The following is a 27,388-nucleotide window of genomic DNA, read 5'->3' on the forward strand; positions in this document are numbered from 1 at the left end:
TAAGCCTATGACATCAGTAAAGCAGGAATGATAATCCCTCTTTTTTTTTTTTTTTGGCCACATCACACAGCTTGTGGGATCTTAGTTCCCCAACAAGGGATTGAAACCAGGCCATGGCAGTGAAAGTGCTGAGTCCTAATCATGGCCTGCCAGGGAATTCCTGATAACCTTATTTTAAAGATGAAGGAACAGAGGCTTAAATGACATGCCTCAAGTTAAAGCACAGTAAGAAGCAAAACTGAAACTCAAAATAAGGTTTTAAAATTTACAATATAAGTCACATTTTTCCACTGTACCACCCAACCTCCTGAGTTTGTTCTTCTCTGATACATATTACTACTTGCAAACAATACCTCCTCTAACTAAAAAGAAGCTATCTCCCTCACCATGTATTAGCATCAATAGTAAGATAAAGAAAGGAAATATTCTATAAGCTTAAAGACTCTGACAGAGCAGAAATTTAACAAAGGAAGGTTTTAAAAAAGTAATAGATCAGGTGTGTCAACGTATTTTAACCTGACCATTTTCCTGACTGTTTCATAAAGTAAAGATCTCACAAATAAATTTCAGTGAAGGAGCTTGAAGAGGATACTTTCTCATGATGCTATGAAAGGAAGAAGGTGTCTGGATGTAAACGTACAATATAATCACCATACAGTAAGTTTACTGCACATGATGTCTAAGTAGTATGTTATGATGTAAATGAGTATCAAAATCAAAGACTGTAAGCAGAACGATCCATTTCTTGCAGTGCTAGGTTAATAAGAAGTACATGATAACAGTAACTAAATCAAGCTCCTTAAATCCCTGCAGACTTGGTATCAGTCGACACAGACAATGTTGAGGCTAGCCTGTTGAATTTAAGTATTGATACGTGAATACTTAAATTCACAATTAAATACTAATATTCTTTCTAAATTCCTATTCTTAATGGAAGATGATTTATGACCTTCCGTTGTGGTCACATTTGACCTCGGCTGGGCCCATCAGATGCACCTGTTCAGAATTTGGAATCTTGAAAGAATGCGTCAATATCAGGAACCAGAAAGAATCCACAGTGGCTACAGAGGAGGTGCCGGATGACTGGCATGTACCAGCATCTGCTTCAGCAGGTTGTATTGACAGCAGGAGTCTGGCTGTGTCTTGCCTTCCCTGGTTGTGCCATTTTCAAGCTTGATTATACTGCCTTCCTATCAATTCTATGGAGCATCCTATCTTTCCAATAAAATGCTGCTCTGCCTAAGTTGACCACAGCAGGTTTCTGCTGTCTGCTAGCACAGACCAGGACTAAGAAAACTGAGGACTGACTGAGGTAATAATGATTCAGCTATGCAGGTTTTTAAAAAGAATGAGATAGATTCATTCGTGATATGTTAAGACACCCAAGATTTACCCTTAAGCAAAACAAAGGTGAAGAACAGCACCATTTATATAATCATATTGGTGGGACTGGGACAGATGGACACACACACACAAACACACACACAGACGTGTTTAAAGATGCACAGAAAATTTCTAGAAGGATACACAAATCATTACTATCCTATGTAAAATGGAGTATTTAAATTTTCATTTTTCACCATAAACATTCATCGTTTTTATAAAAAAAAATCTGAGTTTTTCAAAGGATCTATTTTAGCATCAAATACTATATAAGCAATACTTTCACTAGCCCCATCCAACAACCTCCAGTGTGATGTGGCATTTAAATAACTAGCACAACGTCTAGTGTGACCATAAATAGTCACATTAAAATACTGGTCTGCTAAGAAAATTAGAAGCCTGAAAGTAAAATAATGCATTGCGAAACTGAAGATTTTGATTTCCTTTTTTAACTCCTAAAAGCCACTAAGGAATAACTAATCAGTAGTACTTTTATGGCTAAGGCTCAACATTCACAGATTCACATTCAAATCCAATATGATTTTTCTATTTCTTGGGTAAATTCTCCAAGAAAGGAAACTGTAAGCCAAAATGGATGGGGGGAGGGGTGGGGGGTGGGGGAAATCAAGAAAGAAAAAAGGTTAAATGGTGGAAAGGCCTCAATAACTCCTGTCAGAAGTCTGAGTGAAGAGTTAGTTATCCCATTTAGAGATGGAGAATAAAGCTTCTTTTATGAAGCTGTACCCAGAGCATATGAAACCAACTCTTTATACCACACAATGCTCTTCACAGTGTGGTCCCAAGATTCCTGTATTTCTGAGCCTCCACAAATTCCAACAAAAAGCTCCATAGGACCACACTCTGCAGAACATTCCTGGTATAGAGTCATCCCACCTTCCTGGCAAAATAGAAGACTGAGGAGCTCAGTTCCATTCTCTGTTCTCCATACACAACAAATACATAAACGGAGGCAAAAGCACAAACTGATTCTACAGGATTATCAGGTAGGGAAGTTCTCAAAGCGTCTGTGTCACGTTTGACCATTTGTAAAATGGGGTCAAGAGCTATCTAGGATTACTGCAAGCAATGTATGGAAGCTACAGCACAGTTCTCAGCATGCAGTGGGTCCTCAATAAATGTTTACTAAAAACCTAAACGTCATGAGCTGTTCACTCCAGGTAGAATGAATGAGTCTTCTCCATGCTCCTTCAGTACTCTGCATAGACAAGTCTCTATTACACCATCTTGTCACTGTGGCAAACTTGTCTCCCTCTTAGGGTAGGGCAGTCCTGCTCCTTTTTCTTAACTCCAGCACCAGGAATGCCCACATAATACCTTAACTTTCTTTAAAAAGAAAAAAAAATTTTTCAAATCCAATCCCCTACTGGTTGCATAAATTTCATCTTCCATGCCCTAATGTGTCAATCAAACCTCTGCCTGAACAGCCCCAGTAACCGACCTACTCACCACTTAACACTCTTTCCATTTCACAGCGAGTCGTCTACTTGTAGTCCTGATTCTGTCTGCAAAAAGCCACAAAGGGTAAGTTGAAGCCCCTTTTTAATATGACAGTCACCTAAGTATTTGAGGTCATTGTTATATTCTCCTTTAACTCTTTTTTTGTTAAAATGTTTCAGTTATTCTTCCTTTCCTAAATATGTTGGGAAATATGGTTGGCACACCTTTGTACCACCCTGACTGGTCTCTGAGCACAGATTCCAATAAGCAGATGTCCCTCTGAAACAAGTTTCCATAACTGAACTGCAGTTGAGTCCTGACTGAGCACAACTACTACCTGCCTTGTTTGTACATTACACTTTTCCTGAGAACCACACTTCTTCCTTTGTGGACTCCTACTGGACTTAGTTATGTAAAACTTCTAAGTTTTTAGACATGTGTTGCTATTTAACCAGCTACCTCCATCTTTTATATATATATATATATATATATATTTTTTTTTTTTAAGAAAAAAGTGCATAGGGCTTTCACTTCATTTTTATTAAACTCCACTTTGCTAAATTTAGTCAGCCATTCTGGATTCTGTCTGGTGTAATCTACACATTAGCTCTTTCAACCAAAGTGGAGTTTATCCAAGTTGTTGCCAATATAAAATGTAAAAATCTAGGATTGAATATAGCAGCATTCCCTCTCCAGGTGGACTAGATGGACAGTACTTAAGGATAGTTATTCAACCAGTTAAAATTCCACTTAGCTGCAAAACCAGAAGAAATTCTTCACCCCATACCAAAGGTCATCCTGGAAAAGTGTAACAAATATTTTCCTTAAAGGATTGGTCAATTATCTCACCAGGCAAACAACTACTACTGCTTCAGTTTATAACCTAGCAACTAATTTCCCTATTTATTAATATCTGTATCAAGTAAAGCTTTTAACATAAGTGATTGTGGACAAATGTACTTTTACTTTGCCCTTTGAAATGGTTAAAACTGAACCAACAATACTTGGGCCAAACAGAGAAGATAACTTCTGATCAACAGATTCATTTATACCGAAGATTCCTGCAGACCTATAGAACTGCCTCTTTCGAAAGGGGTTCAAAATTAAAAGAAACCTTATCAAGGAACCTCAAGACACCATGAGTGAGTATAGGAAACAACTCTCTGTCTTACAACCTCTTTTCTGGAGACCAGTGAAAAAGAGCACCTCCTACCCAATATTCTTCTCATCCAAGTTTGGAAAAGACTTTTTCTTTTATAGAGTCCAGAAAGAATTTCAAGATCAAAGAACTGCCATTTTGCAGGTTAACATGTTGTTTTCCTTCTTTCAACTCAAGTAATTATAGTTTAAAGTCAACATGCTGCTAAGTCACATCAGTCGTGTCCAACTCTGTGCGACCCCATAGACGGCGGCCCACCAGGCTCCCGTCCCTGGGATTATCCAGGCAAGAATAATGGAGTGGGTTGCCATTTCCTTCTCCAGTGCATGAAAGTGAAAAGTGAAAGTGAAGTTGCTCGTCGTGTCCGACTCTTCGTGACCTCATGGACTTAGCCTACCAGGCTCTTCCATCCATGGGATTTCCCAGGCAAGAATACTGGAGTGGGTTGCCATTGCCTTCTCCATAAAGTCAGCATAGTGAATACCTTTTTCCATAGGCAAGACACCCCCTCAAACACACAACTTAATTTTAGGATACTCAACATATAAGAAAAATTATCTCTAAAATACTACCATTAATAAAGCACCCTGCAGCTTCAAAGCATCTGTGTACAAGGTTTATTTCAAGCTAACAAAAATCCTGTGAGGTAGGTAACTTAGACAGTACTACTGACATTTTCTAGATGAGAAAACTGAAGCTAAAGATGCCTGAACTTTACCAAAGCAATGAGTAAGCAGGAGCCACCATGCCAATCCAGATATTTTTCTAATCACAAACAGCAGGCTCTTGAGAAATTTTTAAGAATACAGTCTAAGCTAAAATACCCAAGAGGACTTAGAATAACGTATTATTTGCCTCCTAGATGCATAGTAGTTACTGCTGCTGCTGCTAAGTCACTTCAGTCGTGTCCGACTCTGTGCGACCCCATAGATGGCAGCCCACTAGGCTCCGCCGTCCCTGGGATTCTCCAGGCAAGAATACTGGAGTGGGTTGCCATTCCCTTCTCCAATGCATGAAAGTGAAAAGTGAAAGTGAAGTCGCTCAGTCATGTCCGACTCTCAGCGACCCCACGGACTGCAGCCTACCAGGCTCCTCCGTCCATGGGATTTTCCAGGCAAGAGTACTGGAGTGGGGTGTCATTGCCTTCTCCAAGTAGTTACTGCTAAAGGTGGACAAATGTTAAGGGGGAGCTATCCATCAATGTTAATAATGTCAGAGGCTGCAGAGCAGACATAAATGCACCACTTACACTGGTTTTATCAATTGTAAATAAATGAAGGGAAACAAACTACTGACACTTGAGTTTCAAAGACACCTACAAAGTTAGAGGGAAAAAACCCAAAAACTTAGAACACTGGTGGACAACTCTATAGAGTACACTAAGCCAGTAGTACTACCCACGTTTTACAAAGAGAAAACTCAGGAATTTAAATGAATTGTTCATTTGCACAAATAAGTTGTGGGCAGGTATCCTCTACCCAGATTGTCCTACAAGGACACTACACAAGCCTGGGAGATCTGTCTACCATACTGTTTCCTGTGTGGGACAAGTGTGTCTCCCCAGGAAGTCCACAGCAAAGGGGTAACCTGGGACCTAGGCCGTGACCCCTGCTCATGACTGAACTAGGCTGGTGCCGGATGGCAGGAAAAAATTCAAATTCACTAATGATTACATTCTCCTGGTAAAAGACAACCTCTCAGACTGAATTTTTTAAAAAAATAAGAGTACTGGGCTATACAAAAAATACTTTAAAAAAAGTGAAATAGTAGGGCTGAAACAAAGATGAGAGTTGCCAGAAAACCACTCTGGAGAAATGAGAATCAAAGATGGCAGACTTTCAAGTTATCAGCTGGCCACAAATGAGCAAGCTACCCAAGGAAGTGAAAAAAAAAAAAAAGTCAACATAGTAACTATTATGTGAACATATTAGTTCACACGGAGGGTGAAAGAAATGATTTTTGCTATGAACAGCATTATTCAAACACTATATAGCATTGGTCAAGTTTGGTTTTTCAAATGCATATGGGGAAATTCTTGAAGACATTCAAAGAAGTATAAAAATGACAAAAAAGACAAAAAATGAAGATGAACTATTAACCATTTATTTAGTCAGGGTCACACACAAAATCTCATTTAGTCATTTCATTTTATAGATGAAGACACTGAGATTCAGAGACTGAGGAGGCTGCCCAAGCTCACAGAGTTGCTGAGGAGCAGTAAACAGACTATCCTTGCTTTATTGATAGAATATTTCTGCTCAGTTTTGCAGAGTGGAGGTAGTTTCTGTTTCAGTGTAAAAGCGAACTGAGGGACTGTGTACTTCCACATCAACTCAACAGACCAAGCAGCTGATAAGCCAACACAAGAGATATGATATTGAATATGTGGGAATTAAGAAGTATGTATGACATGGGAGAGAGAGCATGGCCTTTGGAGTCAGAAAGATCTGGGCTCAAATTCCAGCTTGGTCAGTTAACTAGCTGTGTGATATGACAATCAGTCCACCTTTCTTCACTGTAAAGTAGAGCCTTCCTCATGCATATAACTGTTCAGATTCAATGAGTTGTACCCCTAGAAAAGGCCCCATATGTTCAAATATGCGAGTGTGCATGCTAAGTCACTTCAGTCGTGTCTGACTCTGGAGATCCTATGGACGGTAGCCCGCCAGGCTCCTGTGTTCATGGGGATTCTCCAGGCAGGAATACTGGGGTGGGTCCCATGCCCTCCTCCAGGGGATCTTCCCATCCCAAGGATCCATCCAGCATCTCTTATGTCTCTGGCATTGGGAGGCAGTTCTTTAGCCCTAGTGCCACCTGGGAAGCTCATGTTCAAATATACTACTTGTATATCTACATTTTTCACCATACTGTATTCTTTTTAAGAGAACCAGAAGAAAATGTCTTTCAAGACTCAATTAAGGACTAAGTATATGAGTACACATACTTTTAAAAATTGATGATTACTATAAGTAAGTAGATGAGAGAGAGTTCTCTGCAGTGCAGTTCACTTTAGCCCCAGAGTTGTGTCCAATTCTGTGACCCAATGGACTGCAGCACGCCAGGCCTCCCTGTCCCTCACACCTCCCGTAGTTTGCCCAAGTTCACGTCTACTGCATCGGTGATGCTGTCCAACCATCCCATCCTCTGACATCCTCGTCTCCTTCTGCAGTGGTGCTAAATACAGTGTCCACTTCAAAAAAGTGTACAAAGCATGGATATTAATGCTATTTCTGACTTCAATTTGTTTCTACCTACTGCTTCTCCTCAGCCTGCTGTAGTAGGGAGGATAAAAACCCCACTCCCCCCCTTCAAGATACACACACTCTAATCAATCCCCAGAACCTATGGGTATGCTACCCTACAAGGCAAGGCGCCCATACAGATGTGATTAAGATTACAGACCTCAAGATGAGGAGATTATCCTCGATTATCCAGGTAAACCCAATCTAATTATATAAGTCTTTAAAAGCAGAAAACCTTTCCAGGCTTCAATGAGAGACTGGATGACTCAAGAAGAGTCAGAAACACGTGGCACAGAAGGACCTGACCCACTGTTGCTTTGAAGATGAAGGAAGGGGGCCCTGGGCCAAATCACGTGACTAGGTGGGTAGACTCAGGAAGCCAGGAACTGATGACACCAGCAAGAAAACGGAGACCTCAGCACAGAACAATTCCGCCAACAACCTGAATGAGCATGAACCCTCCAGAAGTGAACCCAACCTGCCAAGAACTTGATGGTAGCATAGTGAGACACACATCAGACTTCTAACGTGTACTGCCACGTACATGAACTTATGTAGAACTTCAGAACTCTAAGATTTGCATTGCTGGAGCTGCTAAGAATATGGTGGTTTGTTATGTTAGCAACATAAACTAATACACTCTCTCTTACTTGCATTTAAAACTGTAGAAAGGGCACTTATGTAAGTGCCCTTAAATCCTTTTTGAAAGGAGAAATAAACTGGTCAATATGTGCAGCCTAAGCAGCCGAGGCTGCCTAGCGCATGTTCATCGTGTTTTGAGGCACTAGCCCTGTGCCTTCAAGAACTTCACTCATCATCCATCAACATTCATTTTCCTCTTTATTCCCTCAGATTGGACCAGAAACACAGTAACAGTCAGCTACCCCTGAGAATGGCAACACTCAAGAATGAACTGGAGAAACTTAGAGGTACAGCATAGCTATGAAAAGTAGAGGAGCTTGTGGGAGAGAAGAAATAGTTTGCCCCAAAGGACACAGCTCAGTTTCTTCATCTATGAAATGGTTACTTCACACAAGGCAGTTAAAGGATTAAAAGCTTTCGATACTGCTCATGAACTACAAAAAGTGTAGAGAATTCCTAAGAATCCACTAGGTAGACAGAGTGCCAAAAACTAACGTGATGGAGATTTCTCCAGGATATGCCTCAGTGGTGGTAGTGTTAGTCACTGAGTCATGTCTGACTTTCTGCGACCCCACAGACTGTAGCCCACCAGGATCCTCTGTCCATGCTCCAGGTAAGAATACGAGAGTGGGTTCCATCCCCTTCTCCAGGGGATCTTCCCAACCCAGGGATTGACCCGAATATGCCTTAGCAATTACTTGAAATCCCAGAGAGCAGAACACCTGACAGTAGGAAGGAATTAATTTTAGAAAAAGTCAGGCAGAGAGGCTCAGCATTGGCAAGGAGAGGAGCGCCACACACCACTGCAAAGGACGGTTTCAAAAAACACAGACGTCCAGGACTCGCTGCAGAGCCACGAAAACAGCATCTCCAAGGGCGAGACCCAAGTTGTCTGAGTTGAGGAACACTGCAGGCACTAAAGGAGAAGGCGATGGCACCCCACTTCAGTACTCTTGCCTGGAAAACCCCATGGACAGAGGAGCCTGGGGGGCTGCAGTCCATGGGGTCTCGAAGAGTTGGACATGACTGAGCGACTTCACTTTCACTTTTCACTTTCATGCATTGAAGAAGGAAATGGCAGCCCACTCCAGTGTTCTTGCCTGGAGAATCCCAGGGACGGGGGAGCCTGGTGGGCTGCCGTCTATGGGGTCGCACAGAGTTGGACACGACTGAAGCGACTTAGCAGCAGCAGGCATTAAAAAGGGTGACTATGAGTGTATGACAGCAGAGGGAACTCTGCATCTCTTTGATGGGTGTCCTTTACTTGCAAGAGAGGAATAACAGCTAGAATGTGGAGTATTTTAAAACCTGCAAATGAACGTGACTGATAAAAACAAATGGGGAAGTGTCACAGAAAAGGAAAAGTCAGAGAGAGGGAAGGGGCCAGTCAGTACGTGGTTGTATCTTTTGTGGCAAAGGACACAGCCTTCCAGACTGAGGATGAGCACAGAATAACAAAATGGAGCAAGCACAGCTGGGCCAGAGTGAGAGGGAAAAACAGCTGAGCTGGCAAAATTAGGATCTGCTCAAGTCAAACAGCAAAACGACAGGCTAAGAGGAGAGCTGTTGAGATAACATGGGGGAGGAGGAGCAGGGGGAGAGATAAAGGAGGAAATTAATTTCACGTTGGAGTGGGAGCAGCAATGGAGTGGGGACAGAAAGGACAGGAGCACTAGACAGAAGAGTGGGGCATGACCGGAGATGCGGAGGCAGGTCCACCAGGAAAGAAATGGGCAAAGGGATGAGAAACCCAGGGCCACGGCCTCTGTGGCTCAAAAGGAAGTCTCAGGAGCAATATAACTATTAGGGGAAGCAGGCAGCAAATACACTGTGGGAAGCAAAGGGAAAGGGGAGTCAAAAATCCTGAAGGACAGTAAATAACATGCAGAATGCAAAAACTTCAAGTAGATTCTGGGTGACATTAAAAGACATGTTTCAGGAATGTAGCTCTCATTTAATAAAACAACTAAACACATCCAAAAATGGGCAGAACTAGGCACTATAGTTTAGGGATGTGTTAAGTGAGACGTCTACGAAGAAAAGCTAAGGAAGGACGAATACAGGACTCAGGTGAGAGGAAGCCTTGTGGAGACTCAAGTGATGAGGCTCTGTATTTCTCTCGCATGGGTTATCTGATTCAACTCTATTCTCTAAACTGTGTTAACATATACTATGAATTTGTTTTACATGTATGATATATCTTATAATTTCTAAAAAGTTAATGAAATTTTTCTACTTCCCAACTTCCCAGTTTGTTTTCCTACTGTGTGTTTTCCGAAACAGTCTAACAAACTTGCTCATATAATTATATAAAACGATTAGTGTTTCTGGCCTTAGGTTTTACAACATGAAGCTCCACTTCAGATCGAGTGATTCAAAATCACTGAGGGTTAGGCCCTCAGCGACTCCTTAAAAGAAAAAAAAAAAACACCAAAAAACCAATACACCAGGTGACTCATAAGAATCTAAAGAAACTCAAATTAGAGTGTCCCAGAGGAAGATGTTTTCCTGCTGTTACAGTTCCAAACCTACAGAGAATCAAATACTGTTCTTTCCCAGAATCCTCTGGGATTTAGCCCCTGCCCTTTCTCTAGTAATTTCAAACTTTTGACCTCAAGTCTCCCCTATCCGAATAAACATACACACACCAGCCAACTTGATCTTTCAATCAACTCTAAACTTCTCACTCTTTCCTTCTCTTTCACATGCAAAGTCTTCAATAAAATGGCCCATGGTACAGTTCTGTTCTCAACTTCCCAGTATCACAGGGAGGTCTGGCACGCTGCAGTCCATGGAGACACAGAGTGAGACAACAACAAATATCACTATGTTTTAAAAACATCAATGACTGAGCTACAAACATGTACTTGCAATTATCTATTAGATATCTCCCCTTTGCCCACCTGGCAAATCAAGTATTATCTTCCAGGCAAAGCCCTGCAGCACCTCCCCCAAGAGCCCATCCACTTATCTATTAAACATGTCTGATACTGAATGCCTACCCTGACTTTTAAAACAAAGTCAAAAACATTCCAAACAAACAAACATTATTTAAGACACTGTAGCAATGGCACCCCACTCCAGTACTCTTGCCTGGAAAATCCCATGGACGGAGGAACCTGGTGGGCTGCAGTCCATGGGGTCGCTAAGAATCGGACACGACTGAGCAACTTCACTTTCACTTCTCACTTTCATGCACTGGAGAAGGAAATGGCAACCCACTCCAGTATTCTTGCCTGGAGAATCCCAGGGACAGGGGAGCCTGGTGGGCTACCGTCTATGGGGTCGCACAGAGTCGGACACGACTGAAGCGATTTAGCAGCAGCAGCAGCAGTAAAGGTGATAAAAAAGTACAAACTTCTAGCTATAAGTCCTGGGGATGTAATCTACAGCATGATGAATACAGTCATCAACACTGTATGGAACAGCTGAAAGTTAGGAGAGTATATCTTAAAAGGTCTCATCACAAGGAAAAAACAACTTTCTTGCTATGTGTGGTGATGGATGTTAATGAAACTTATTGTGGTAATCATTTTGCAACATACTTACTTACCAAATCATTACAGCTGTGTGCCTGAAACTAAAACACTGTATACTTCAATCATATCTCAAATTAAAAAATACATTCAGATGTTATTAGGATAAGGTGTGTTCAGGCTTGTCGTGTTTATTTCGACTCCACTGTCGGTACCCATCAGGCTTCTCTGTCCATGGAATTCTCCAGGCAGGAATACTGGAGTAGGTTGTCATTCCCTTCTCCAGGGGATCTTCCCCACCCAGGAACTGAACCCAGGTCTCCTGCTTCGCAGGCAGATTCTTTAATGACTAAGCTACGAGGGAATCCCTTCTCATACAACACTTGTCCTTAAAAGTTTTTAAGCAAAAAACAGGCAAACCAAACTGTGGGGGTGGTTAAATAAAGAAAGAGAGGAGGGAACTAGTACAGGGAGCTAGGGAAGGGTGGGGTTTGTTATCACCCTGAAAGAATGAATGAATGAACGGGAGCTGCTAAGGTAATAAAAAACTCTGACCTGACTTTCAGTTTGTCTTGAGTTGGGTTTTGGGGAGTGGAGCCCAGAAGAAAGGGTATTTCAGATAGAACATCACTAGGTTTGTGCTTCTGTGTACCAAGATGAGAGGCAGGAAACGAGAAGGAGGGCAGTGATGAGATTGAATGGGAGGCAGATGCCAGAATTTAGAAGCAACAATTAAAGGTTTATTATAATTTTTCTCTCCTTCTGCATTTGATAATTATCTGCTTATGATATTAGTCCAGGCTTGTTAAAAACCAATTTCCACTTTATATCTAGGTTTAAATGACACATTTTCCTAAATGATTTTTCAGGAATAAGGCGTTACCCATGAAAAATTTTAAAGCTATATTTTAACTGCACTTGGCCCTATAGTAAGAAAAGGAACATTTCAGCAACATCATGATCACTTGCAGTGTTTTCATATCTGTCCTTACTTAATCTATGGGGGGGCATGATAATAATGACTGTTTCAATAGGGAGGAAAACTGAAAATCAGGAAAAGGAGTGATTTTCTTCATTTTAAAAATGCATGTTTTCCACACTATGACGTGAAAAAAAAATGAGGATGGCTCTCCCACTATTGATCTACTATCATTCTTGTGTGTGGGGGGCCACATTAAGTGGGTCTACTTTGAATTAAGAAAACATGGTAAAGGGGTCTGGTCAAAGTTGATATAAATAGAAAGTGGCAGAACTTGGCTAAAAAATTCTTCTGTCAAGTTATCAATGTATACTAATAGGAACATTATGGCCTGTTTGGCTATTCTTTCAATAACGTAATTCAGTATCTGGGGCCTACCTTCTACTAAGCTCTTCCTGGCATACAAAACCATGCAAAAACACCTTTTCTGCCTGCAAGAGATACGTAATCAAACACAAATGCCCACCCAAGTATCTACAAAACAGTCAGGAATTAATACAAAGGGGGATACATCCAGATAAGGAGGTGGAGTCACTTCCAGTTGGGATACCAGCAATGCCTAACACACCAAAAGAACTTAATAAACGCTGACTGTGAAATCATTATGTAAGACTCTAGTCCAACTTTGAGGACAGACAAATTTGGACAGAGAGGCACCCCAAACAAAGTGCAGGAGCAGCAGTGACCAGGTAAAAGCACAGGGCCTCACCGGCAGGGGGAAGGCAGGGACTAGTAACAGTGGGAAAGAAGACCAGCGTGGGAAATCATGCCTAGACCTGGAGGTCCCTGAAGGTCAAACAAACGAATGGAAAGGGAGGGATGGCCCCTAAGAGCCCTGTCTGCTCTTCCTGGAGGGGGAGAAAGGCGGCGCAGTGGACAGTCTATTGCCAAGGGTACCTGAACCAAGTGGCAACAGCAGCAACGGCAAGGATGAATGTCTTCCCTCTGAACTGCCTGGACGCTGTTTTGGCATGAGGGCAAATTCCCAAAGAATCCAGTACCAACTTGCTAACATTTGCAGCCCCACTACTCCCAGCACAACTCCTCACCTACAGTAGATGTTTGGTAGGTATGCTCAAAGAGAGAGACCTGCAAAGGCTAATTTCAACGGTCACTACTGCTGATGTCCATAATCACCCCTTCCACTTCCCAAACCCACTAGTATTACAGTTATTGGGAATTTCCTCTTCCAATCTCACTGATACAACCTAAATTAAAATGTACCAGTAGGCTTCGAAACCTCACTTCCTTCAGCATTTTAAAAAGTATATAAATTTGCTACTTGAACATCTGCAAAACATTGCTTTATCCAGGATTCTGCATAGAGAACCATCAAGTTTCCACGCGCACGCCAAAAAACATTGCTGAAACACTATTTACAGCAGAAAATCTTTCTTTTAGGCAGCAATCAACATGCCTCTTGTGTTACTTATTCAACCTGACATATCACTAGTACAACCACAAGCTGCTGCTTACATTTCCAAAGTTGTGCAAAGGGTCCAAAGTTGTGCAAGAGTCATCACTGAAATCAGACTCTGGTATATTAATAGTTGTAACACCTGAACACGTCTTAGTTTTATTATTAGATTCACAGTAATGCCAAAAAATCCATAATTAAAAAATATATTTTCAATGAGTTTGACTACTTTGTCTGCAAAATACACTGGGATGTCACTTTAAGTGAAAAATAGCTGTATGTCTTTCTGCTTCAAATGGACATTAGGTCACCTGATTAACTGGCATTTGTGGGCCTGGATTTCATGTATCGGAAAAAAAGCCAGTATCCCCAACACGCACACGCACCCGAGAGCACTGAACGGCCTTGCATTACTATCAAATAACGCGAGTTTACACGTGGCAAAAGTCGACAGAGACAGAACTCTTCCGTGTTTTAATGACCTCGAAAAGCATTCCCCAGGCGTCAAGTAATGGGATGTTACTTATTCTGACTTGGCAGTTCAGTGATAAAAATACATATATACACACACATATATATCTTTTTTTTTTAATGTCTCCTTCTCAGCTAGCTGTCCCACGCCGGGGAGCGCTTTGCCCAGGCCGTGGCAGATGTGAACGGGTCGGAGAAGGTGGGATGTGTCAGGGAAGCCAAGACCCTCCTTCCATCCCCTTCTGCTCTCCCCGGGCCCCGCTTTTCCTTTCTCGGGGGCGGCGGCGAGGCCCAAGGTGAGAGGCTCCGGGCAGGGCGTGCAACCCTCAGAGCCAGGCCAGCTCCCCTATCATCTACTCCCCAGACCGGGCGGCGAAACGGCTGCCGCGGCCCCCGGTTGCAGGCCCGGCCTGGGCCGGGGCGGGGGCGACGGGCCAGGCCGCGGCCGCTCGCAGTGCCCACGTCACCAGCTCCAGCACTGCGGAAATGGAGCGGCGGGGAGGCGCCCGGCGGCGACCGAGGCTGCGCCGCCGCCCGACGCCGTTTGCCCCTCGGCCCCGGCCCCCGGGCCGCCGCCTCCCAGGCGGTCGGCCGCCGCGCCCCGGGCCTCACCTGTGTCGCCGATGATGATGTACTTGAAGAGATAGGCGTACGCCATGGCCGCGGCCGCTCGGTGCCAGGGCACACGGCTCCTCCTCCTGCTGCTGCAGCTCCTCCTCCTCTGCGCCCCTCACCCCGGCGCCACTCGGCCTCGAAAAGCCAGGCCCCGCCCGCCGCAGCCGCCGCCGCCGCCGTAAGCCGCCGGGAGTGAGGGGCCGAGGGGAAGCTGGACAAACTGACAACGACCGAGCCGAGGGAGACAGCGCCCGGCCGAGCACACTCGAACAATAACAGCCGCCGCGGCTCCTCCGCCCCGCCTCCGCGCCGACCCGGAAGTGCTGCGGCCGCTGGCGCCGCCGGAGGAAAGGGGAGGAGCCCTGCACGCCGGCCGCGCCCCGCCCCGCTTGCTGGAGCCCCGCCCAGCCAGAGCCACGCCCCCTCCGGAGCTCCGCCCAGCGCCGCGCCTAGCCGGCCGCGCCCATCCTCCCGGTCCACCCAGAACCGGGCAAGGCCGGGCGCCGGTCCTTCCGGCCCTTCTGAGCGGGCGACGCCGTCGGCCGAGAGACGCTAGGGGAGGGGAGGGGCCGGGTGGCTCCGTCGCCGCGACGCGCGCTCGGCCGCGTCCTTCCGCTCTGCGGCGGGGACGCGGGGTACGTGGTGGAAGGCGGAGATCGCTTTAGGCGCTGGGCCTGCCCTGGGCTCGTGACCAGGGGTTTGAAAATGATGGAGCCGCTGGGATGGCGGGCAGGGGGGAGGGGTTGGAGGGCGAGGGTATTTCTGCGCTGGGGGACGGGGCTTTGACAGTGAAAATAATGGAAGTGTAAATCTGAAACCCTAAATCAGGGAATGTGAGGGGAACCTTGGTGTACCCCTACGGTGGAATACTGCGTTGTCTTAATTAAAAGGAAGAAAAAGCCTGTCTTCTGCCAAGTGAAAATAAGGAACAGGACTCAGTCTATAAATATATACTTATGCAATGGCACCCCACTCCAGTACTCTTGCCTGGAAAATCCCATGGACGGAGGAGCCTGGCGAGCTGCAGTCCATGGGGTCACTGAGAGTCGGGTATGACTGGGCGACTTCACTTTCCCTTTTCACTTTCATTCATTGGAGAAGGAAATGGCAACCCACTCCAGTATTCTTGCCTGGAGAATCCCAGGGACGGAGGAGCCTGGTAGGCTGCCATCTATGGGGTCGCACAGAGTCGGACACCACTGAAGCGATTTAGCAGCAGCAGCATGCTATATGTATTTATAGATACAGCTATTATATGTAATAAGTGATATATATTTGTATATAAGCTGTATTGTTATGCAAATAAAGATAACTTTTATTTTTTACTATTGTGTAGAAAAATGACAGGAATACACTTAAATACCCTTATGTACATAGTCTGAAAGGACACAACTGGGACCAAGGGTCGGAGGGAATATAGTTGGGGGGAGATCTGATCCCTGGGTCCGGAAGTTCCCTTGGAAAAGGAAATGGCAACCCACTCCAGTGTTCTTGCCTGGAGAATCCCATGGATGGAGGAGCCTGGCCGGCTACAGTCCATGGGGTCCTAGAGCCGGACATGACTAAGCGAGCTCACTTCTACTTTTCACTGAGTTTTTCGAGTGCAGTTTGGATTTTCAGTGCTCATGAATTACCTATTGAAAAATGCCCTCAAAAGAACACAATGACTTCTTCATTCATTCAACTAACACCAAGTACATACTATATTTCCTGCACTGCTAGGCATTGGAACTAAAAGCAGAGTCTGTTCTAAAAGAGCACAGATTTTGGAAGAGGAGATGGAGAACAGGATAGTGTCAGAATAGGTTATCGAAAGTCTATCATCTCTGGACTAGACATATGAAGGATGAGTAAGAGTTTGTCAAAGGACAAAAGGTCTGGAAGGGAACTGAAAGTTAGGCGCAAGAAACAATGTGCAGAGGTCCTGAATCTGTTGAGGGAATTCAAAGTTGCCTAAGGGAGCTCATTTGCTAACCCGTGGCTTCTGCCCTTGGCAGTGGAAGGAGAGTTGTTGTTAGGGCAGAAGTGACTAGGAGACAGTGGCCCTGGTTCCTGTTGCCTAATACTTTCCTCTCCCTTTTGAAATCTGTCATTCTACTGCCACCTTCATGTGGGGCTGGCAGTGGTTGACTGGTATGTGGTTGAATGACCTTTCCAAACATCAGCTCAGAGGGATTTTTCTTCAGTGTTTGGAAGTGGTTTTCAGAGATAGCACTCAAAAATTTGACGTGAAAAATTACCAGGCATTTCATAACCTGGTTCACTTATCTTTGGTTTGGGAGGTGGGAGAGACGGTCTCTGCTCGAGTCCTCTGGAATTTCAAAGGTCATTTTGTCCCTCCCATCTGAGTGCCTTCACTCAAATCTTTCCTGACAACAGACACCTAGAAAGTCCCTGCCTTCCAGAAGAGACTCAGTTCCCTGCTGTTCCCAAAAGTATGTTCTTTATCCATAGTCTGCACAAGACCACTCTGTGAGGATGTTACCCAAAGGTCTAGCGTCCTTACAACCAAAAGCATTCCCATGCAGTTACAGGAAGTGAGAAATGGGAAAAGTCACTGGTGTCAGGTCATGCGGGGGCTACCAGGGGTTGGTAGCTGGGTAGTTGGCATGCAGCAGTTTACTCAGTGAACACAAGGGGAACTGGGGAAAGAAAGGTCAGAATTGCATATGTAAAAAAAATTATAGAAAGGGTATGTATGGAGCTATAGAGGCAATGAAGTATAAAGAGAAGGATTCAGGAAACCTGCCTTTGACCCTGGCCCTACCACAAACAGATAGAATGATTGTGGCAAATCTTTTGGCTTCCTAGAGAGTTTTGATGCACTCATCAATAAAGTGATCAAGTTACCTGAAAGGTCTATTCCAAGTCTGAAGTCCTTCAGTTTTATGTCTGTCCATCTCCAGATCTAAAGCACCTGTAAAGAGGTCGTAATCCTCTCATGAAGATGTCGTGGCCACAGGAATCAACTGTTTGTTGTTCTTCCACAGAACTGAGAGGCATCAGTTACTGGTCCACAGGAATTGTAACAATCAGTGGTGTTGAAAAAACAAGGACTAGATTTTCCAAGTCCCTCCCTGAGCCTCGGTCTTCTTTTCTGGACAATGTAAAGAATAATTGCCTCAAAATTATTGCCTTTTCAGTTTTGGATCAAATGAGATAATGTATATGAAGGTATTTTGTAAATTCTGAAAAATGTATACTTAATATGAGAAACCCTTCAGTTCAGTTCAGTTCAGTCTCAGTCATGTCTTTGCGACGCCATGAATCGCAGCACGCCAGGCCTCCCTGTCCATCACCAACTCCCAGAGTTCACTCAAACTCACGTCTATCGAGTCAGTGATGCCATCCAGCCATCTCATCCTCCTGCCCCCAATCCCTCCCAGCATCAGAATCTTTTCCAATGAGTCAACTCTTCGCATGAGGTAGCCAGGGTTTCACTGGAGAAACCTTTAGTGCTGCATATATTTTTAAAAATTACCTTGAGGAAGTAGAGGCCTTATCAGTATATAAATTCATGTTATAAAATCAGCTCCACTCCTGTCTCTCTAGTTTATGTCTCTACGTTTATTTTCTTCTATGTGTAATTCATATTTTGTTTTATTTTCTCTAAGCCTATACGCTATCTTGAATTCTCTTTTAAATAATACAGAGTATAAATAAAAGCCACACAGACTTCATCTCAAACATTTTATTTAGCCCCCAAAATCCAAAGACATTTTTCAAGAAAAATTTCTTAGGCAAAAATGATAGAAATAAGCTGTTCTTCCCTTAAATCGTAGGATACTTCCTAGGATTTTCCATTCAGTTTATTTTCAGCTATTTCACTCCCCTGAGGATGAATTCTAATAACCTCATCTCTCAGTCTTACCTCACATGTGATCTGAAGATCATGACTATGAAATTTAAAGATAGTCTACATTCTCCAAGGTCTCCTTGTTCAAATTTTCCATGACATTTTTAAGTAGAGCATTACATTAGAATTTTGAATTTGCTCTTCCCAATCAAACTTTTCATGTGTTTAAACTTTCTCTGGTTTTGATGGCTCTCAGACTGTGGGAAGAGAGGTAGGGAGGAATAGGATAGGAGAAGAGTGGTTTGGAGTACTGTCATCATAGGGTCTTACTTTGGTTTCCATGGTTTCCTTGGCTAGCCCTTGATGCGCTCTGGGAGCCGTGTGATCCTTGTGAAATGGTATGCACAATGCTGTGTGTATTTGCATATATGTAATTTTATGGGAGAGATCCCTGCATGAGTCCATGACCCAGAAATAATTAAGAACCACGGTGAAATGCTTTCAGCCATTTCTAAACACCACGCCAGAACTAATTTTCCTGCAAATACTAATAAGCTCAGTACCAGTTTTGGAGGAAGAAAGAGGTTCAAATCCTGAATTTATCTCCTATCAGTTGAGTGATCTTGGATAAATTACTAAACTCTCTAAGCCTTAGATTCCTCATGAGATGACACAAGTGCAATGTCTAACAAAGTGTCAAGATCGAAGGAGACGCTAAGTCAACACTGAAGTCATTTCTGCCTTCCCTTCATCCTCTGCCTGTCCTTCACCTCCAACTCGTCGCTAAGAACTGTGGGAGTTAAATAAACCCAACCAAGACACTGCCTGGAGGAAGATTAGAGTCTCTTTGTGCTAAGTCATGGGTAGTTTTGGCTTGATGAAGGCTAACGGGAGAGGTACAGTGTTATCTTAGAAGACAGAATTTTGTTCTGGGAAATAAGGGTAGATTTTACAGGAGAGCCATCTAAACTGACCCTCAAAGGACATTATCTTTCATGGTTACTGCTTTAAACCTAATCATTCCAAATGCTTCAACAGCCCTCTCCACTGTGCTTCATTCACCTTACCCATCGCATCAGCCATTTTTATTCTTGCTGGGTAACACACTTAGCACTCCCTATCTTACTTTTCTACTTGCGACCTATTTCTGACCACTTGTCAAAGCCAAAGATGACCGTTTTCTCTCTTCCATTCCATTCTGCTCCTTCTTTAAAGGTTTACTTGAAGAGACAAAATGGAATGATTGCAAATTCACATCCTTAATCAAAGTGTGTGCAAGTGAGTGAAGAAACTTTCTTTTATATGTTGTTCAGTTGCTCAGCCGTTTCTGACTCTCTGCGACCCCGTGTACTGCAGCATGCCCAGCTTCCCTGTCCTTCACCATCTCCCGGAGCTTGCTCAAACTTTGTTTGTAGGTTAGTTTTTTTAATCAGTGGACTTAACATTAATGATAGCACGGGATCTATGTAGGTGCGTGAATGAGAGAAACACTGAATATTAGAATAATAATAAGCTCATAATAAGTTCAACCAAAATTGTGTTCTTAAATTACCCACTTTTCTAAGTCCTTAACAGTGGCCTGGGGAAAGGCCCTATATTAGATTCCAGGAGGTCTAAATTATAGTCTTTCTTGCCACCAACAAGCTGACCCTGAGAATTTTTGTCATATACTCAATAGAAATAATAATTCCAGTTGCTAATAGAATTGCTGGGAGGTAGATGTGAGGGAACTCTGAAAAGTACATTATTCCTGGTAGAAAGTCTATATACCAAATCTCAGTTGAATGATTTTCTGAAAATGTATCTAAGTACATTAGAAGACTGACCCTTACAGAACCGCATTAATGTCAGCAGTATTTTACTCTCTGCATTGGTGGGTTTTGTCAGCAGAGACTAGACCATGCAGTTACTTCAAACCCTTCCCTCCACTTATCCTTGCTATGTTCTATGTCCTGTGTTTATTGGTAGGGACCCTTATTTTGGAAAAGTCAGAATCATTATAAGAATGAGGAAACATGAGACATATACCTCATGTAGTGCGAAGAGAGAACCAATTATCACTCCCATGAGTACTTCAATTTATTTTAATCATTACCCATAAAGGTCTTTAAATTTTGATAAAGGGAAAACCATTTCTCTCCATTTTTGAGGACATAATAAGCTAGCTATGTCCCAGTGGGAGATGTGGACACAGAAAACCTTCTGTCACTGATATCTTTTGTTAGAGATGGGTGCCAGGAACTATGAGATCACATGTCAACCTTCTTCCACGTCCCCGTCCTCCTGTATCAGGAAGATCCCCTGGAGAAAGGAATGACAACCCACTCCAGTATTTTGCCTGGAGAATTCCATGGACTGAGGAGCCTGGCATGCTGCAGTCGTTGGGGTCTCAAAGAGTTGGACATGACTGAGTGACTAACACTGTCCTCCTGTATACCCCTTATCTCTGCATCTAGCGATCTCATTATCAGAATATTCAACACATGGAGTGAGAGAGGAAAACGATATCAAAGAGTCACATTTTCACTTCTAAAATGGAGAAAATAGAAGTCTATTTCTTCCAGCTTTTTGATTTTAAAAAGTTATTAAAAGAATAAATCTTTTCTTCCAAAATTGAGATTACCTCTAAAGACTCACGTTTAAAAATCTGCAAGGTTAATTTAGATTTGCCTAAGAATCATTGCTGCACTTTTACTGTTTTAAATTTCTCAATTTAAGGAATCTGGGGATCAATTCTCAACAATTTCTTCAAATAAATAGATTTTAAAAACTACAGTATAACCTTAAAACAGCAATAAACATTTATTCTCACACAAAGTTTGCACATCAGAAATCAGGAGCAGCTTAGCTCAGTGGCCCTGGCTTGGAGTTTTCTCATGGGGTTTCAGTTAATCTCTCAGCCAGATCTGTAGCCTGCAGACCCCTGAAGGCTTGACTAGGGCTGGGTGGTTTATTTCCAAGGAGGCTCATGCACATGACCGAGGCCTTAGTTCTTTATGATGTGGACCTCCCAGAGAACTGCTTACTATCTTTGTGACATGGAAGCTGATTTCTCCCAGTGGGAGGGAGGTGAGAGAGTGAGCAGGAGGCCAAATCCTCAGTATCTTTCATGACCTATCCTTGGAAATCACTTCTGCTGTATCCTAGTTGCGCAAATGAACAGCTGGACATTTGGGTCTGGAGCTTAGGGGAGTGGTCTGAGCTCCAGGCAGAAATACCATATAGCTGGTTATGGTTATTGGGGCCAAATGTTTTTTTCAAGTGTCTGGTAGAGACTTGTGGTTCTTTTAGTTTTGTTTTTAAACCTCTTAATGCGTTTATTTTAAACTTTTTTTTGGACATTAAGTTTCCCTCTCAACAAAAAAGTATTGGTTGTCCCATCCCCTCCCCCATCCCCACCAGCCAGATCAGTCCCTGCTGTAAGGGCACTTCTGTTGCCCCTGAAATCTGGAAATAAATATCGAAAGAAATGGCATCAAGTCTTCATGTTGAGTGATGGCACGAAGTGGGCCCCAGAAACCTGTCATGCAGCATGTTACCAGGTCTGGACAGCCTCAAGGTGTCGTGGAGAATGTGGGGGCTTGTTGCTGTGGTTACCCGTCCCTGGGCTCGGGGGCTGCGCCGATGCCACCAGGTGGCTGGCTGCTCGGAGGCTGCCTGTAACCTGTCTGGGAAGTTGTCCACGGCTGGGATGCCTTCCTTCAGGCATTTGTGCTTGCGTGTCTCCACCACCACTTGACTGGGCAGTTGGTGTTTTTGAAGGGGTTGCCAGGCAGGATCTGCCTGTTGTCGAACACACACTGGGGGAAGGCCTGGCCACCCGTGTTGGACCTCAGGTCAGTAGTAAAGCCAAAGGACTCATTGACAGGCAGGTAGGCCTTCCACGACAAACATGGGGGTGCCAGCCAGCTGGGTCTCCTCGAAGACGTGGCCCCACTTCCTGTTCAGGACACCATAGATACCACCAGCCACTTGTTTTGGGCACTGGATCTCCACACGGTAGATGGGCTCCGCGAGCCGGGGATGGGCGGTCAGCACACTGGCATACAGGCAGCACCAGGCCATGGGGATGTTCTGGCCACCCCCACAGTGGATGGCATCAGTATGCAGTGTCACATTGTGAACGCCAGAGCACACGCCCCACATGTACTTCTCGCATAGCACCCCCTCCTTGGTGGCCCACTGGAAGCCAGCCACCACACTATCCTTGATTTCACTGAGGTATTGCATGCCCTTGGCGATGTCCGTGAGGATGCTGATGCCCATGCCGTCAGGGCCAAAGCGCCAGATCTTGCGGGCCTTGGCCACATCCTACTCATAATTCTCAGCCAGGTAGTGGGCTCCCTGCTTGAGCTCCTGGCGGACAGACACCTTGCCCTTGTCGATGTCCTTGGCCAGGCCATTGGGGAAGGGCCATGCCTTCATATAAAACCTATTGTGCTTGATGGGGGACCTGGACAGGCAGAGCATGTTCGACTGCTCGCTGACAGTCTTCTGGTATGAGACAACTGGGTCAGATTTCTCTTGATGGGGATGCAGACATGGTCCTCCTCCACGTCCTTGAGGCAGATCTCCAAGTGCAGTTCCCCAGACCCCCATGATGATGTGCTTCCTGGACTCCTCGCTGATACACTGCACCATGGGGTCCGACTTGGCCAGCTGCTTCAGGCCCTCCACCAGCTTGGGCAGGCTGGCTGGGTTCTTTGCCTCCACAATGACCCTGACAGCAGGGCTCACACTGAACTTTATCACCCATGTGTTGTGGCTACACTCAAAGGTGGTGATGGTGTCGGTCTTCACCAGGAATTGGTCCACGCCCACCAGGCCCATGATGTTGCCACAAGACACATCCTCGATGGGCTCTACATAACAGCCCATCATCAGGATTGTCCTCTGGATCTGCTTCAGGTACAGGTCCTCCTTCTCCCCGGAGTTGGGCCCCATGATGCAGACCATCAGGCCAGTGTACACTACCCCCAAGAAGACCTGGCCAAAGGCATAGAACCGACCTTTGTCAGAGGTTGGCACCATTTTGGAAGTGTACATCATGAGAGGGCCTTTGGAATCACAGCTTTTACTGCTCATGGCTGCCTCATCGCCTGGGGGCCCCTCATACAGGACCTCACAATGGTACTTCTGGACCATTACAGGGGAGGGCAGATGGATGGTGATCATCTGTAGCAGGGTGTCCCCAGCAGGCAGCCAGCAGTGCATCACAGCCTTCAGAAGTGATTTGCCCCCCTTATCCTTATCTTTGCTGTCCAACTTGATGTCTAGGTTTTCCAATTAGTTTTGCTATCTCCTCTTTCTTGAAGTTCGTGATTGCATCAGACACCTTGAAGATGGGGTCCAGGATGAGCTGGCAGAACGTTGGCGGCAGCTTCTTATCATTGAGCTGTTGGCTGACTTGCTGAACTTGCTGGTGGGTGGATCAAAGTACCAGTCTCCCCACAGCTCTTTCATTATGTCCTCCACCTTCTTGGCCCGCTCAGCAGGCCCCAGCTGGCCTTCACCCTTGGCAACAAACTTGGCCACATACAACTCTGCAAACTACTTCAGGGTAAAGGCCCAACTGTGGAGACCAGACCTGAAGCCAACAGTACTGAGGACAGGGTTGATTATGATATTGCCCATGGGGCCACTCTCGCCCTTGCCATAGGTGGAGATGATGACGTTGATGTTCTCCACAATGTGCTGGAAGGGCTTGTAGAGCTCCTTGGGCTCCTGCTGCAGTTCAAGCAGGGCCCAGTCCGTCTTGTTCATCATTAGCACCGGCTCGATGCCCTTGGTGACAGTCTGGCACAGCACCGTCTCTGTCTGCACACACATGCCCGACATGCAGTCCACCATCACCAAGGTGCTGTCGGTGACACGGAGCGCAGCTGTCACCTCTGAGGAGAAGTCCACATGCCCCGGGGAGTTGATGAGGTTGATGAGGAAGCCAGAGCCATCCCTGCTTTGCTTGATGAAATTCAAGTTGTTCTCTGAAGGCTTGTAGAAAAGGGAGATGGCCATTGACTTGCTGATGCAACACTCCTGCTCATCCTTCCGGGTATTCGTGAAGCAGGTCTCCCCAGACCGGGCAGAGGCAATGATACCCACCTTGCACATCAGGAAGTCCATCAGAGTGGACTTGGCATGATCCATGTGGGTGATGGCGCCCATGTTCCTGATGTTGGCTTTCTTGTCCATGATGGCCTGGATCTGGTTTACTGTGAAGTTCACCATGGTGGTGGATGGTGGTGGTTTCTCCCAGGCAGATCCAAGTGAGCTAGTTCTTGCTGAGAATGGTGACGATGATGTTGGAAGAGAACCAGATCTTCTATTATATGTTATCTATGTGTATGTTCTGTGTATCTAGTAAGTATCTGACAATTATTGTTAAACTTCACATACATTTAATACAATTGAAAATGTGTAACAAACCACCCAAATCATCTAATCTTAACAAATCTGGTAGCTTTTAATTTATGTATTTTTATTTTTTGCATTTTACCCTGAGAGTTTTATTTTAAATTGGAGTATAATTGACTTTCAATGTTGTGTTGGTTCTTGGTGTGCTGCAAAGTGGTTCAGTTATACATGCATATGTTCTTTTTCAGATTCTTTTTCCCTACAAGTTGTTACAAATATTAATATAGTTCCCTGTTCTATATAGTTCCTTGTTGGTTATCTGTTTTACACATAGTAGTATGTATATGTTAATCCCACTGATAGTATTTTTTTATTTAAGTACTTATTTAAAGAAAAACAATAATAATCAGAAATGAAAAAAATGTGAGAAAGTGAGAATTCTTTTGTAAAACTTGAAAGGGCAAATTGATTTTTACAAAGATGGTGAAATGAGTATCAAAATGCTTTAATACATACAAACTCTTTAACCTAAATTTCCAAGTTCTGATAATATAGCTAAAAAAATACAAAATAAATATACAGAGAAAAAAATTTTTTTGATAGAAAAAGGGACTGAGGCTTAAAGAGATTAAGTAATTTCTCATATCATGATAGCTAGTAAGTGACAGTGCTAGGGAAAGCTGGTTGTGTGGGTCTAATGAGAGTTCTGACCTCCGCATACAAATTTAGAAGTCATTAGCATATAACACGTAAGAAAAACATATTTGTCCTCCACAAGGAATTGATGAAAGCTTTATGTTCATGAAAAAGGGTTATATTCACTGTCTCAAGAGAACTCACAGGATGGTATATATAGTAAATCAGGCTTAGAAACCTGATTTCTCTGCACATCAAGAGTGAATCCATCTTTCAGAAATGGCTCACTTTAACCTAGTTTATGAATCTGATTTTTAAAAGTAGAATGTCAATTGCAGCGAGAAATCACTCTCCCAGAGATGGGAATACATAAAATTAATGCCACTAATTTTTTCTTATCCTAGACAAAGAGTAAAGTGTATGGAAATATTTGATGACTTTAAGCAGAGGGAACGTGAAACATTCATCTTATGTTTGGGATGGCCTTTCTGGGGACAAGAATCTGTGACTCCTAGTGCCTTTCATTCTCTCACTCATTTCATCAGCCCGACTATACCCTGATGTCTCATTCTGATCTGAAAGCTGTATCCATTTGGCCTCCAAAAGCATTTGTAAACCTGGTCAAATGCCCTTATGCCTGGGCACTCAGTCTCTCAGTTGTGTCCAACTCTTTTCAACCCTAATGGCCTTACTCAAGTACCAAATACTTGGATGAGTCAAAAACTCCCCTAAGTAATGTTTCAGTGAAAGTGAAAGTATAGTTGCTCAGTCGAATCTGACTCTTTGCCACCCCATGGACTGTAGCCCACCAAGCTCCTCTGTCCATGGAATTCTCCAGGTGAGACTACTAGAGTGGGTTGCCATTCCCTTCTGCAGGTGATCTTCCCAACTGAGGGATCAAACCCCAGTCTCCTGCACCAAAGGCAGATTCTTTACCTTCTGAGCCACCAGGAAATCTATAATATTTCAATAGAGAATATCAATTTTTATCTCCAAGATTTTCATTTTTTGCGTCTCTAAGACTGACTAATCCTCCTTCTGACGGACTTAGCTGATTCAATCAAATTACCATCAAGTTCTGTCCCCAGGATTCAACCTGTATTTTTAAGTCTCTCCTGTAACTTCATTTTGCAGTATATTAAGCCCCCAACTCATTAATTACCTGCCATCTGACCTACCAAAGACATCGATCCCATCTGTACTTGAGTTCCTTAGTCTGTAGAATGGGAAAAAGATCCCATCTGTACTTGAGTTCCTTAGTCTGTAGAATGGGAAAAATAGCATCAGAATCATAGGATGACGTGCAGCACCTTGGGCATGTGAAGCTATCTGTGTGTTATCACTACGTGGTTGTCATCATTGTTAACATGTTGAATTGTTAACATTAATTCTCAGGGCACAAACTTACACCTAAGTTCTTAGGTGAATGCTTGCTGTAAAACCCAATGGTTGTAATGTCTGTCATATGTAGTTCTGATGCTAAGAAAAAAATGGTACAGTGGGCTCTGTAACTTGAGCATCAAAACTGAACTGAAAAGCAGTAATCAGAAAGATTTTTAAAATTAGGAAACATGGTGTTTTGGTGTTTTCATTTTTCTTTTAGCAGTAGATCCCATTAGTATTCAAGTAAAGTTCATGGATAACTGCTCAGAATAATGCTTTAAAAGGTATAAAAAAATAAGGATTACAGGAAAAAAATTACATTAGAATTGTATTAAAATATTCCCCAAATAAATTCCTGTTAGAGTAATATGTGCACT

The 27,388-nt window shown here is 43.8% G+C and overlaps 1 protein-coding gene and 1 pseudogene across 2 annotated transcripts in view; both read right to left on the reverse strand.

Moving 5' to 3' along the window:
• RAB2A (RAB2A, member RAS oncogene family) overlaps positions 1-14,953 on the reverse strand; it is a 64,852-nt gene extending 49,899 nt beyond the window's left edge. Inside the window, exons 1-2 of one of the 2 annotated variants that reach the window (XM_018058074.1) lie at positions 14,840-14,953; positions 2,851-2,906 (exon numbers count right to left, since the gene is read on the reverse strand). In XM_018058074.1, coding sequence (XP_017913563.1) covers positions 2,851-2,869 — 19 coding nt within the window. In that variant the 5' untranslated portion in view covers positions 2,870-2,906; positions 14,840-14,953. The remainder of the gene's footprint in view (positions 1-2,850; positions 2,907-14,839) is intronic. The other variant, NM_001314182.1, reaches the window with a different exon arrangement.
• LOC102188689 lies at positions 15,292-24,866 on the reverse strand (annotated as a pseudogene).

Source organism: Capra hircus, chromosome 14 (genome assembly GCF_001704415.2).
Source record: "Capra hircus breed San Clemente chromosome 14, ASM170441v1, whole genome shotgun sequence".
NCBI classification, from domain to species: domain Eukaryota; kingdom Metazoa; phylum Chordata; class Mammalia; order Artiodactyla; family Bovidae; genus Capra; species Capra hircus.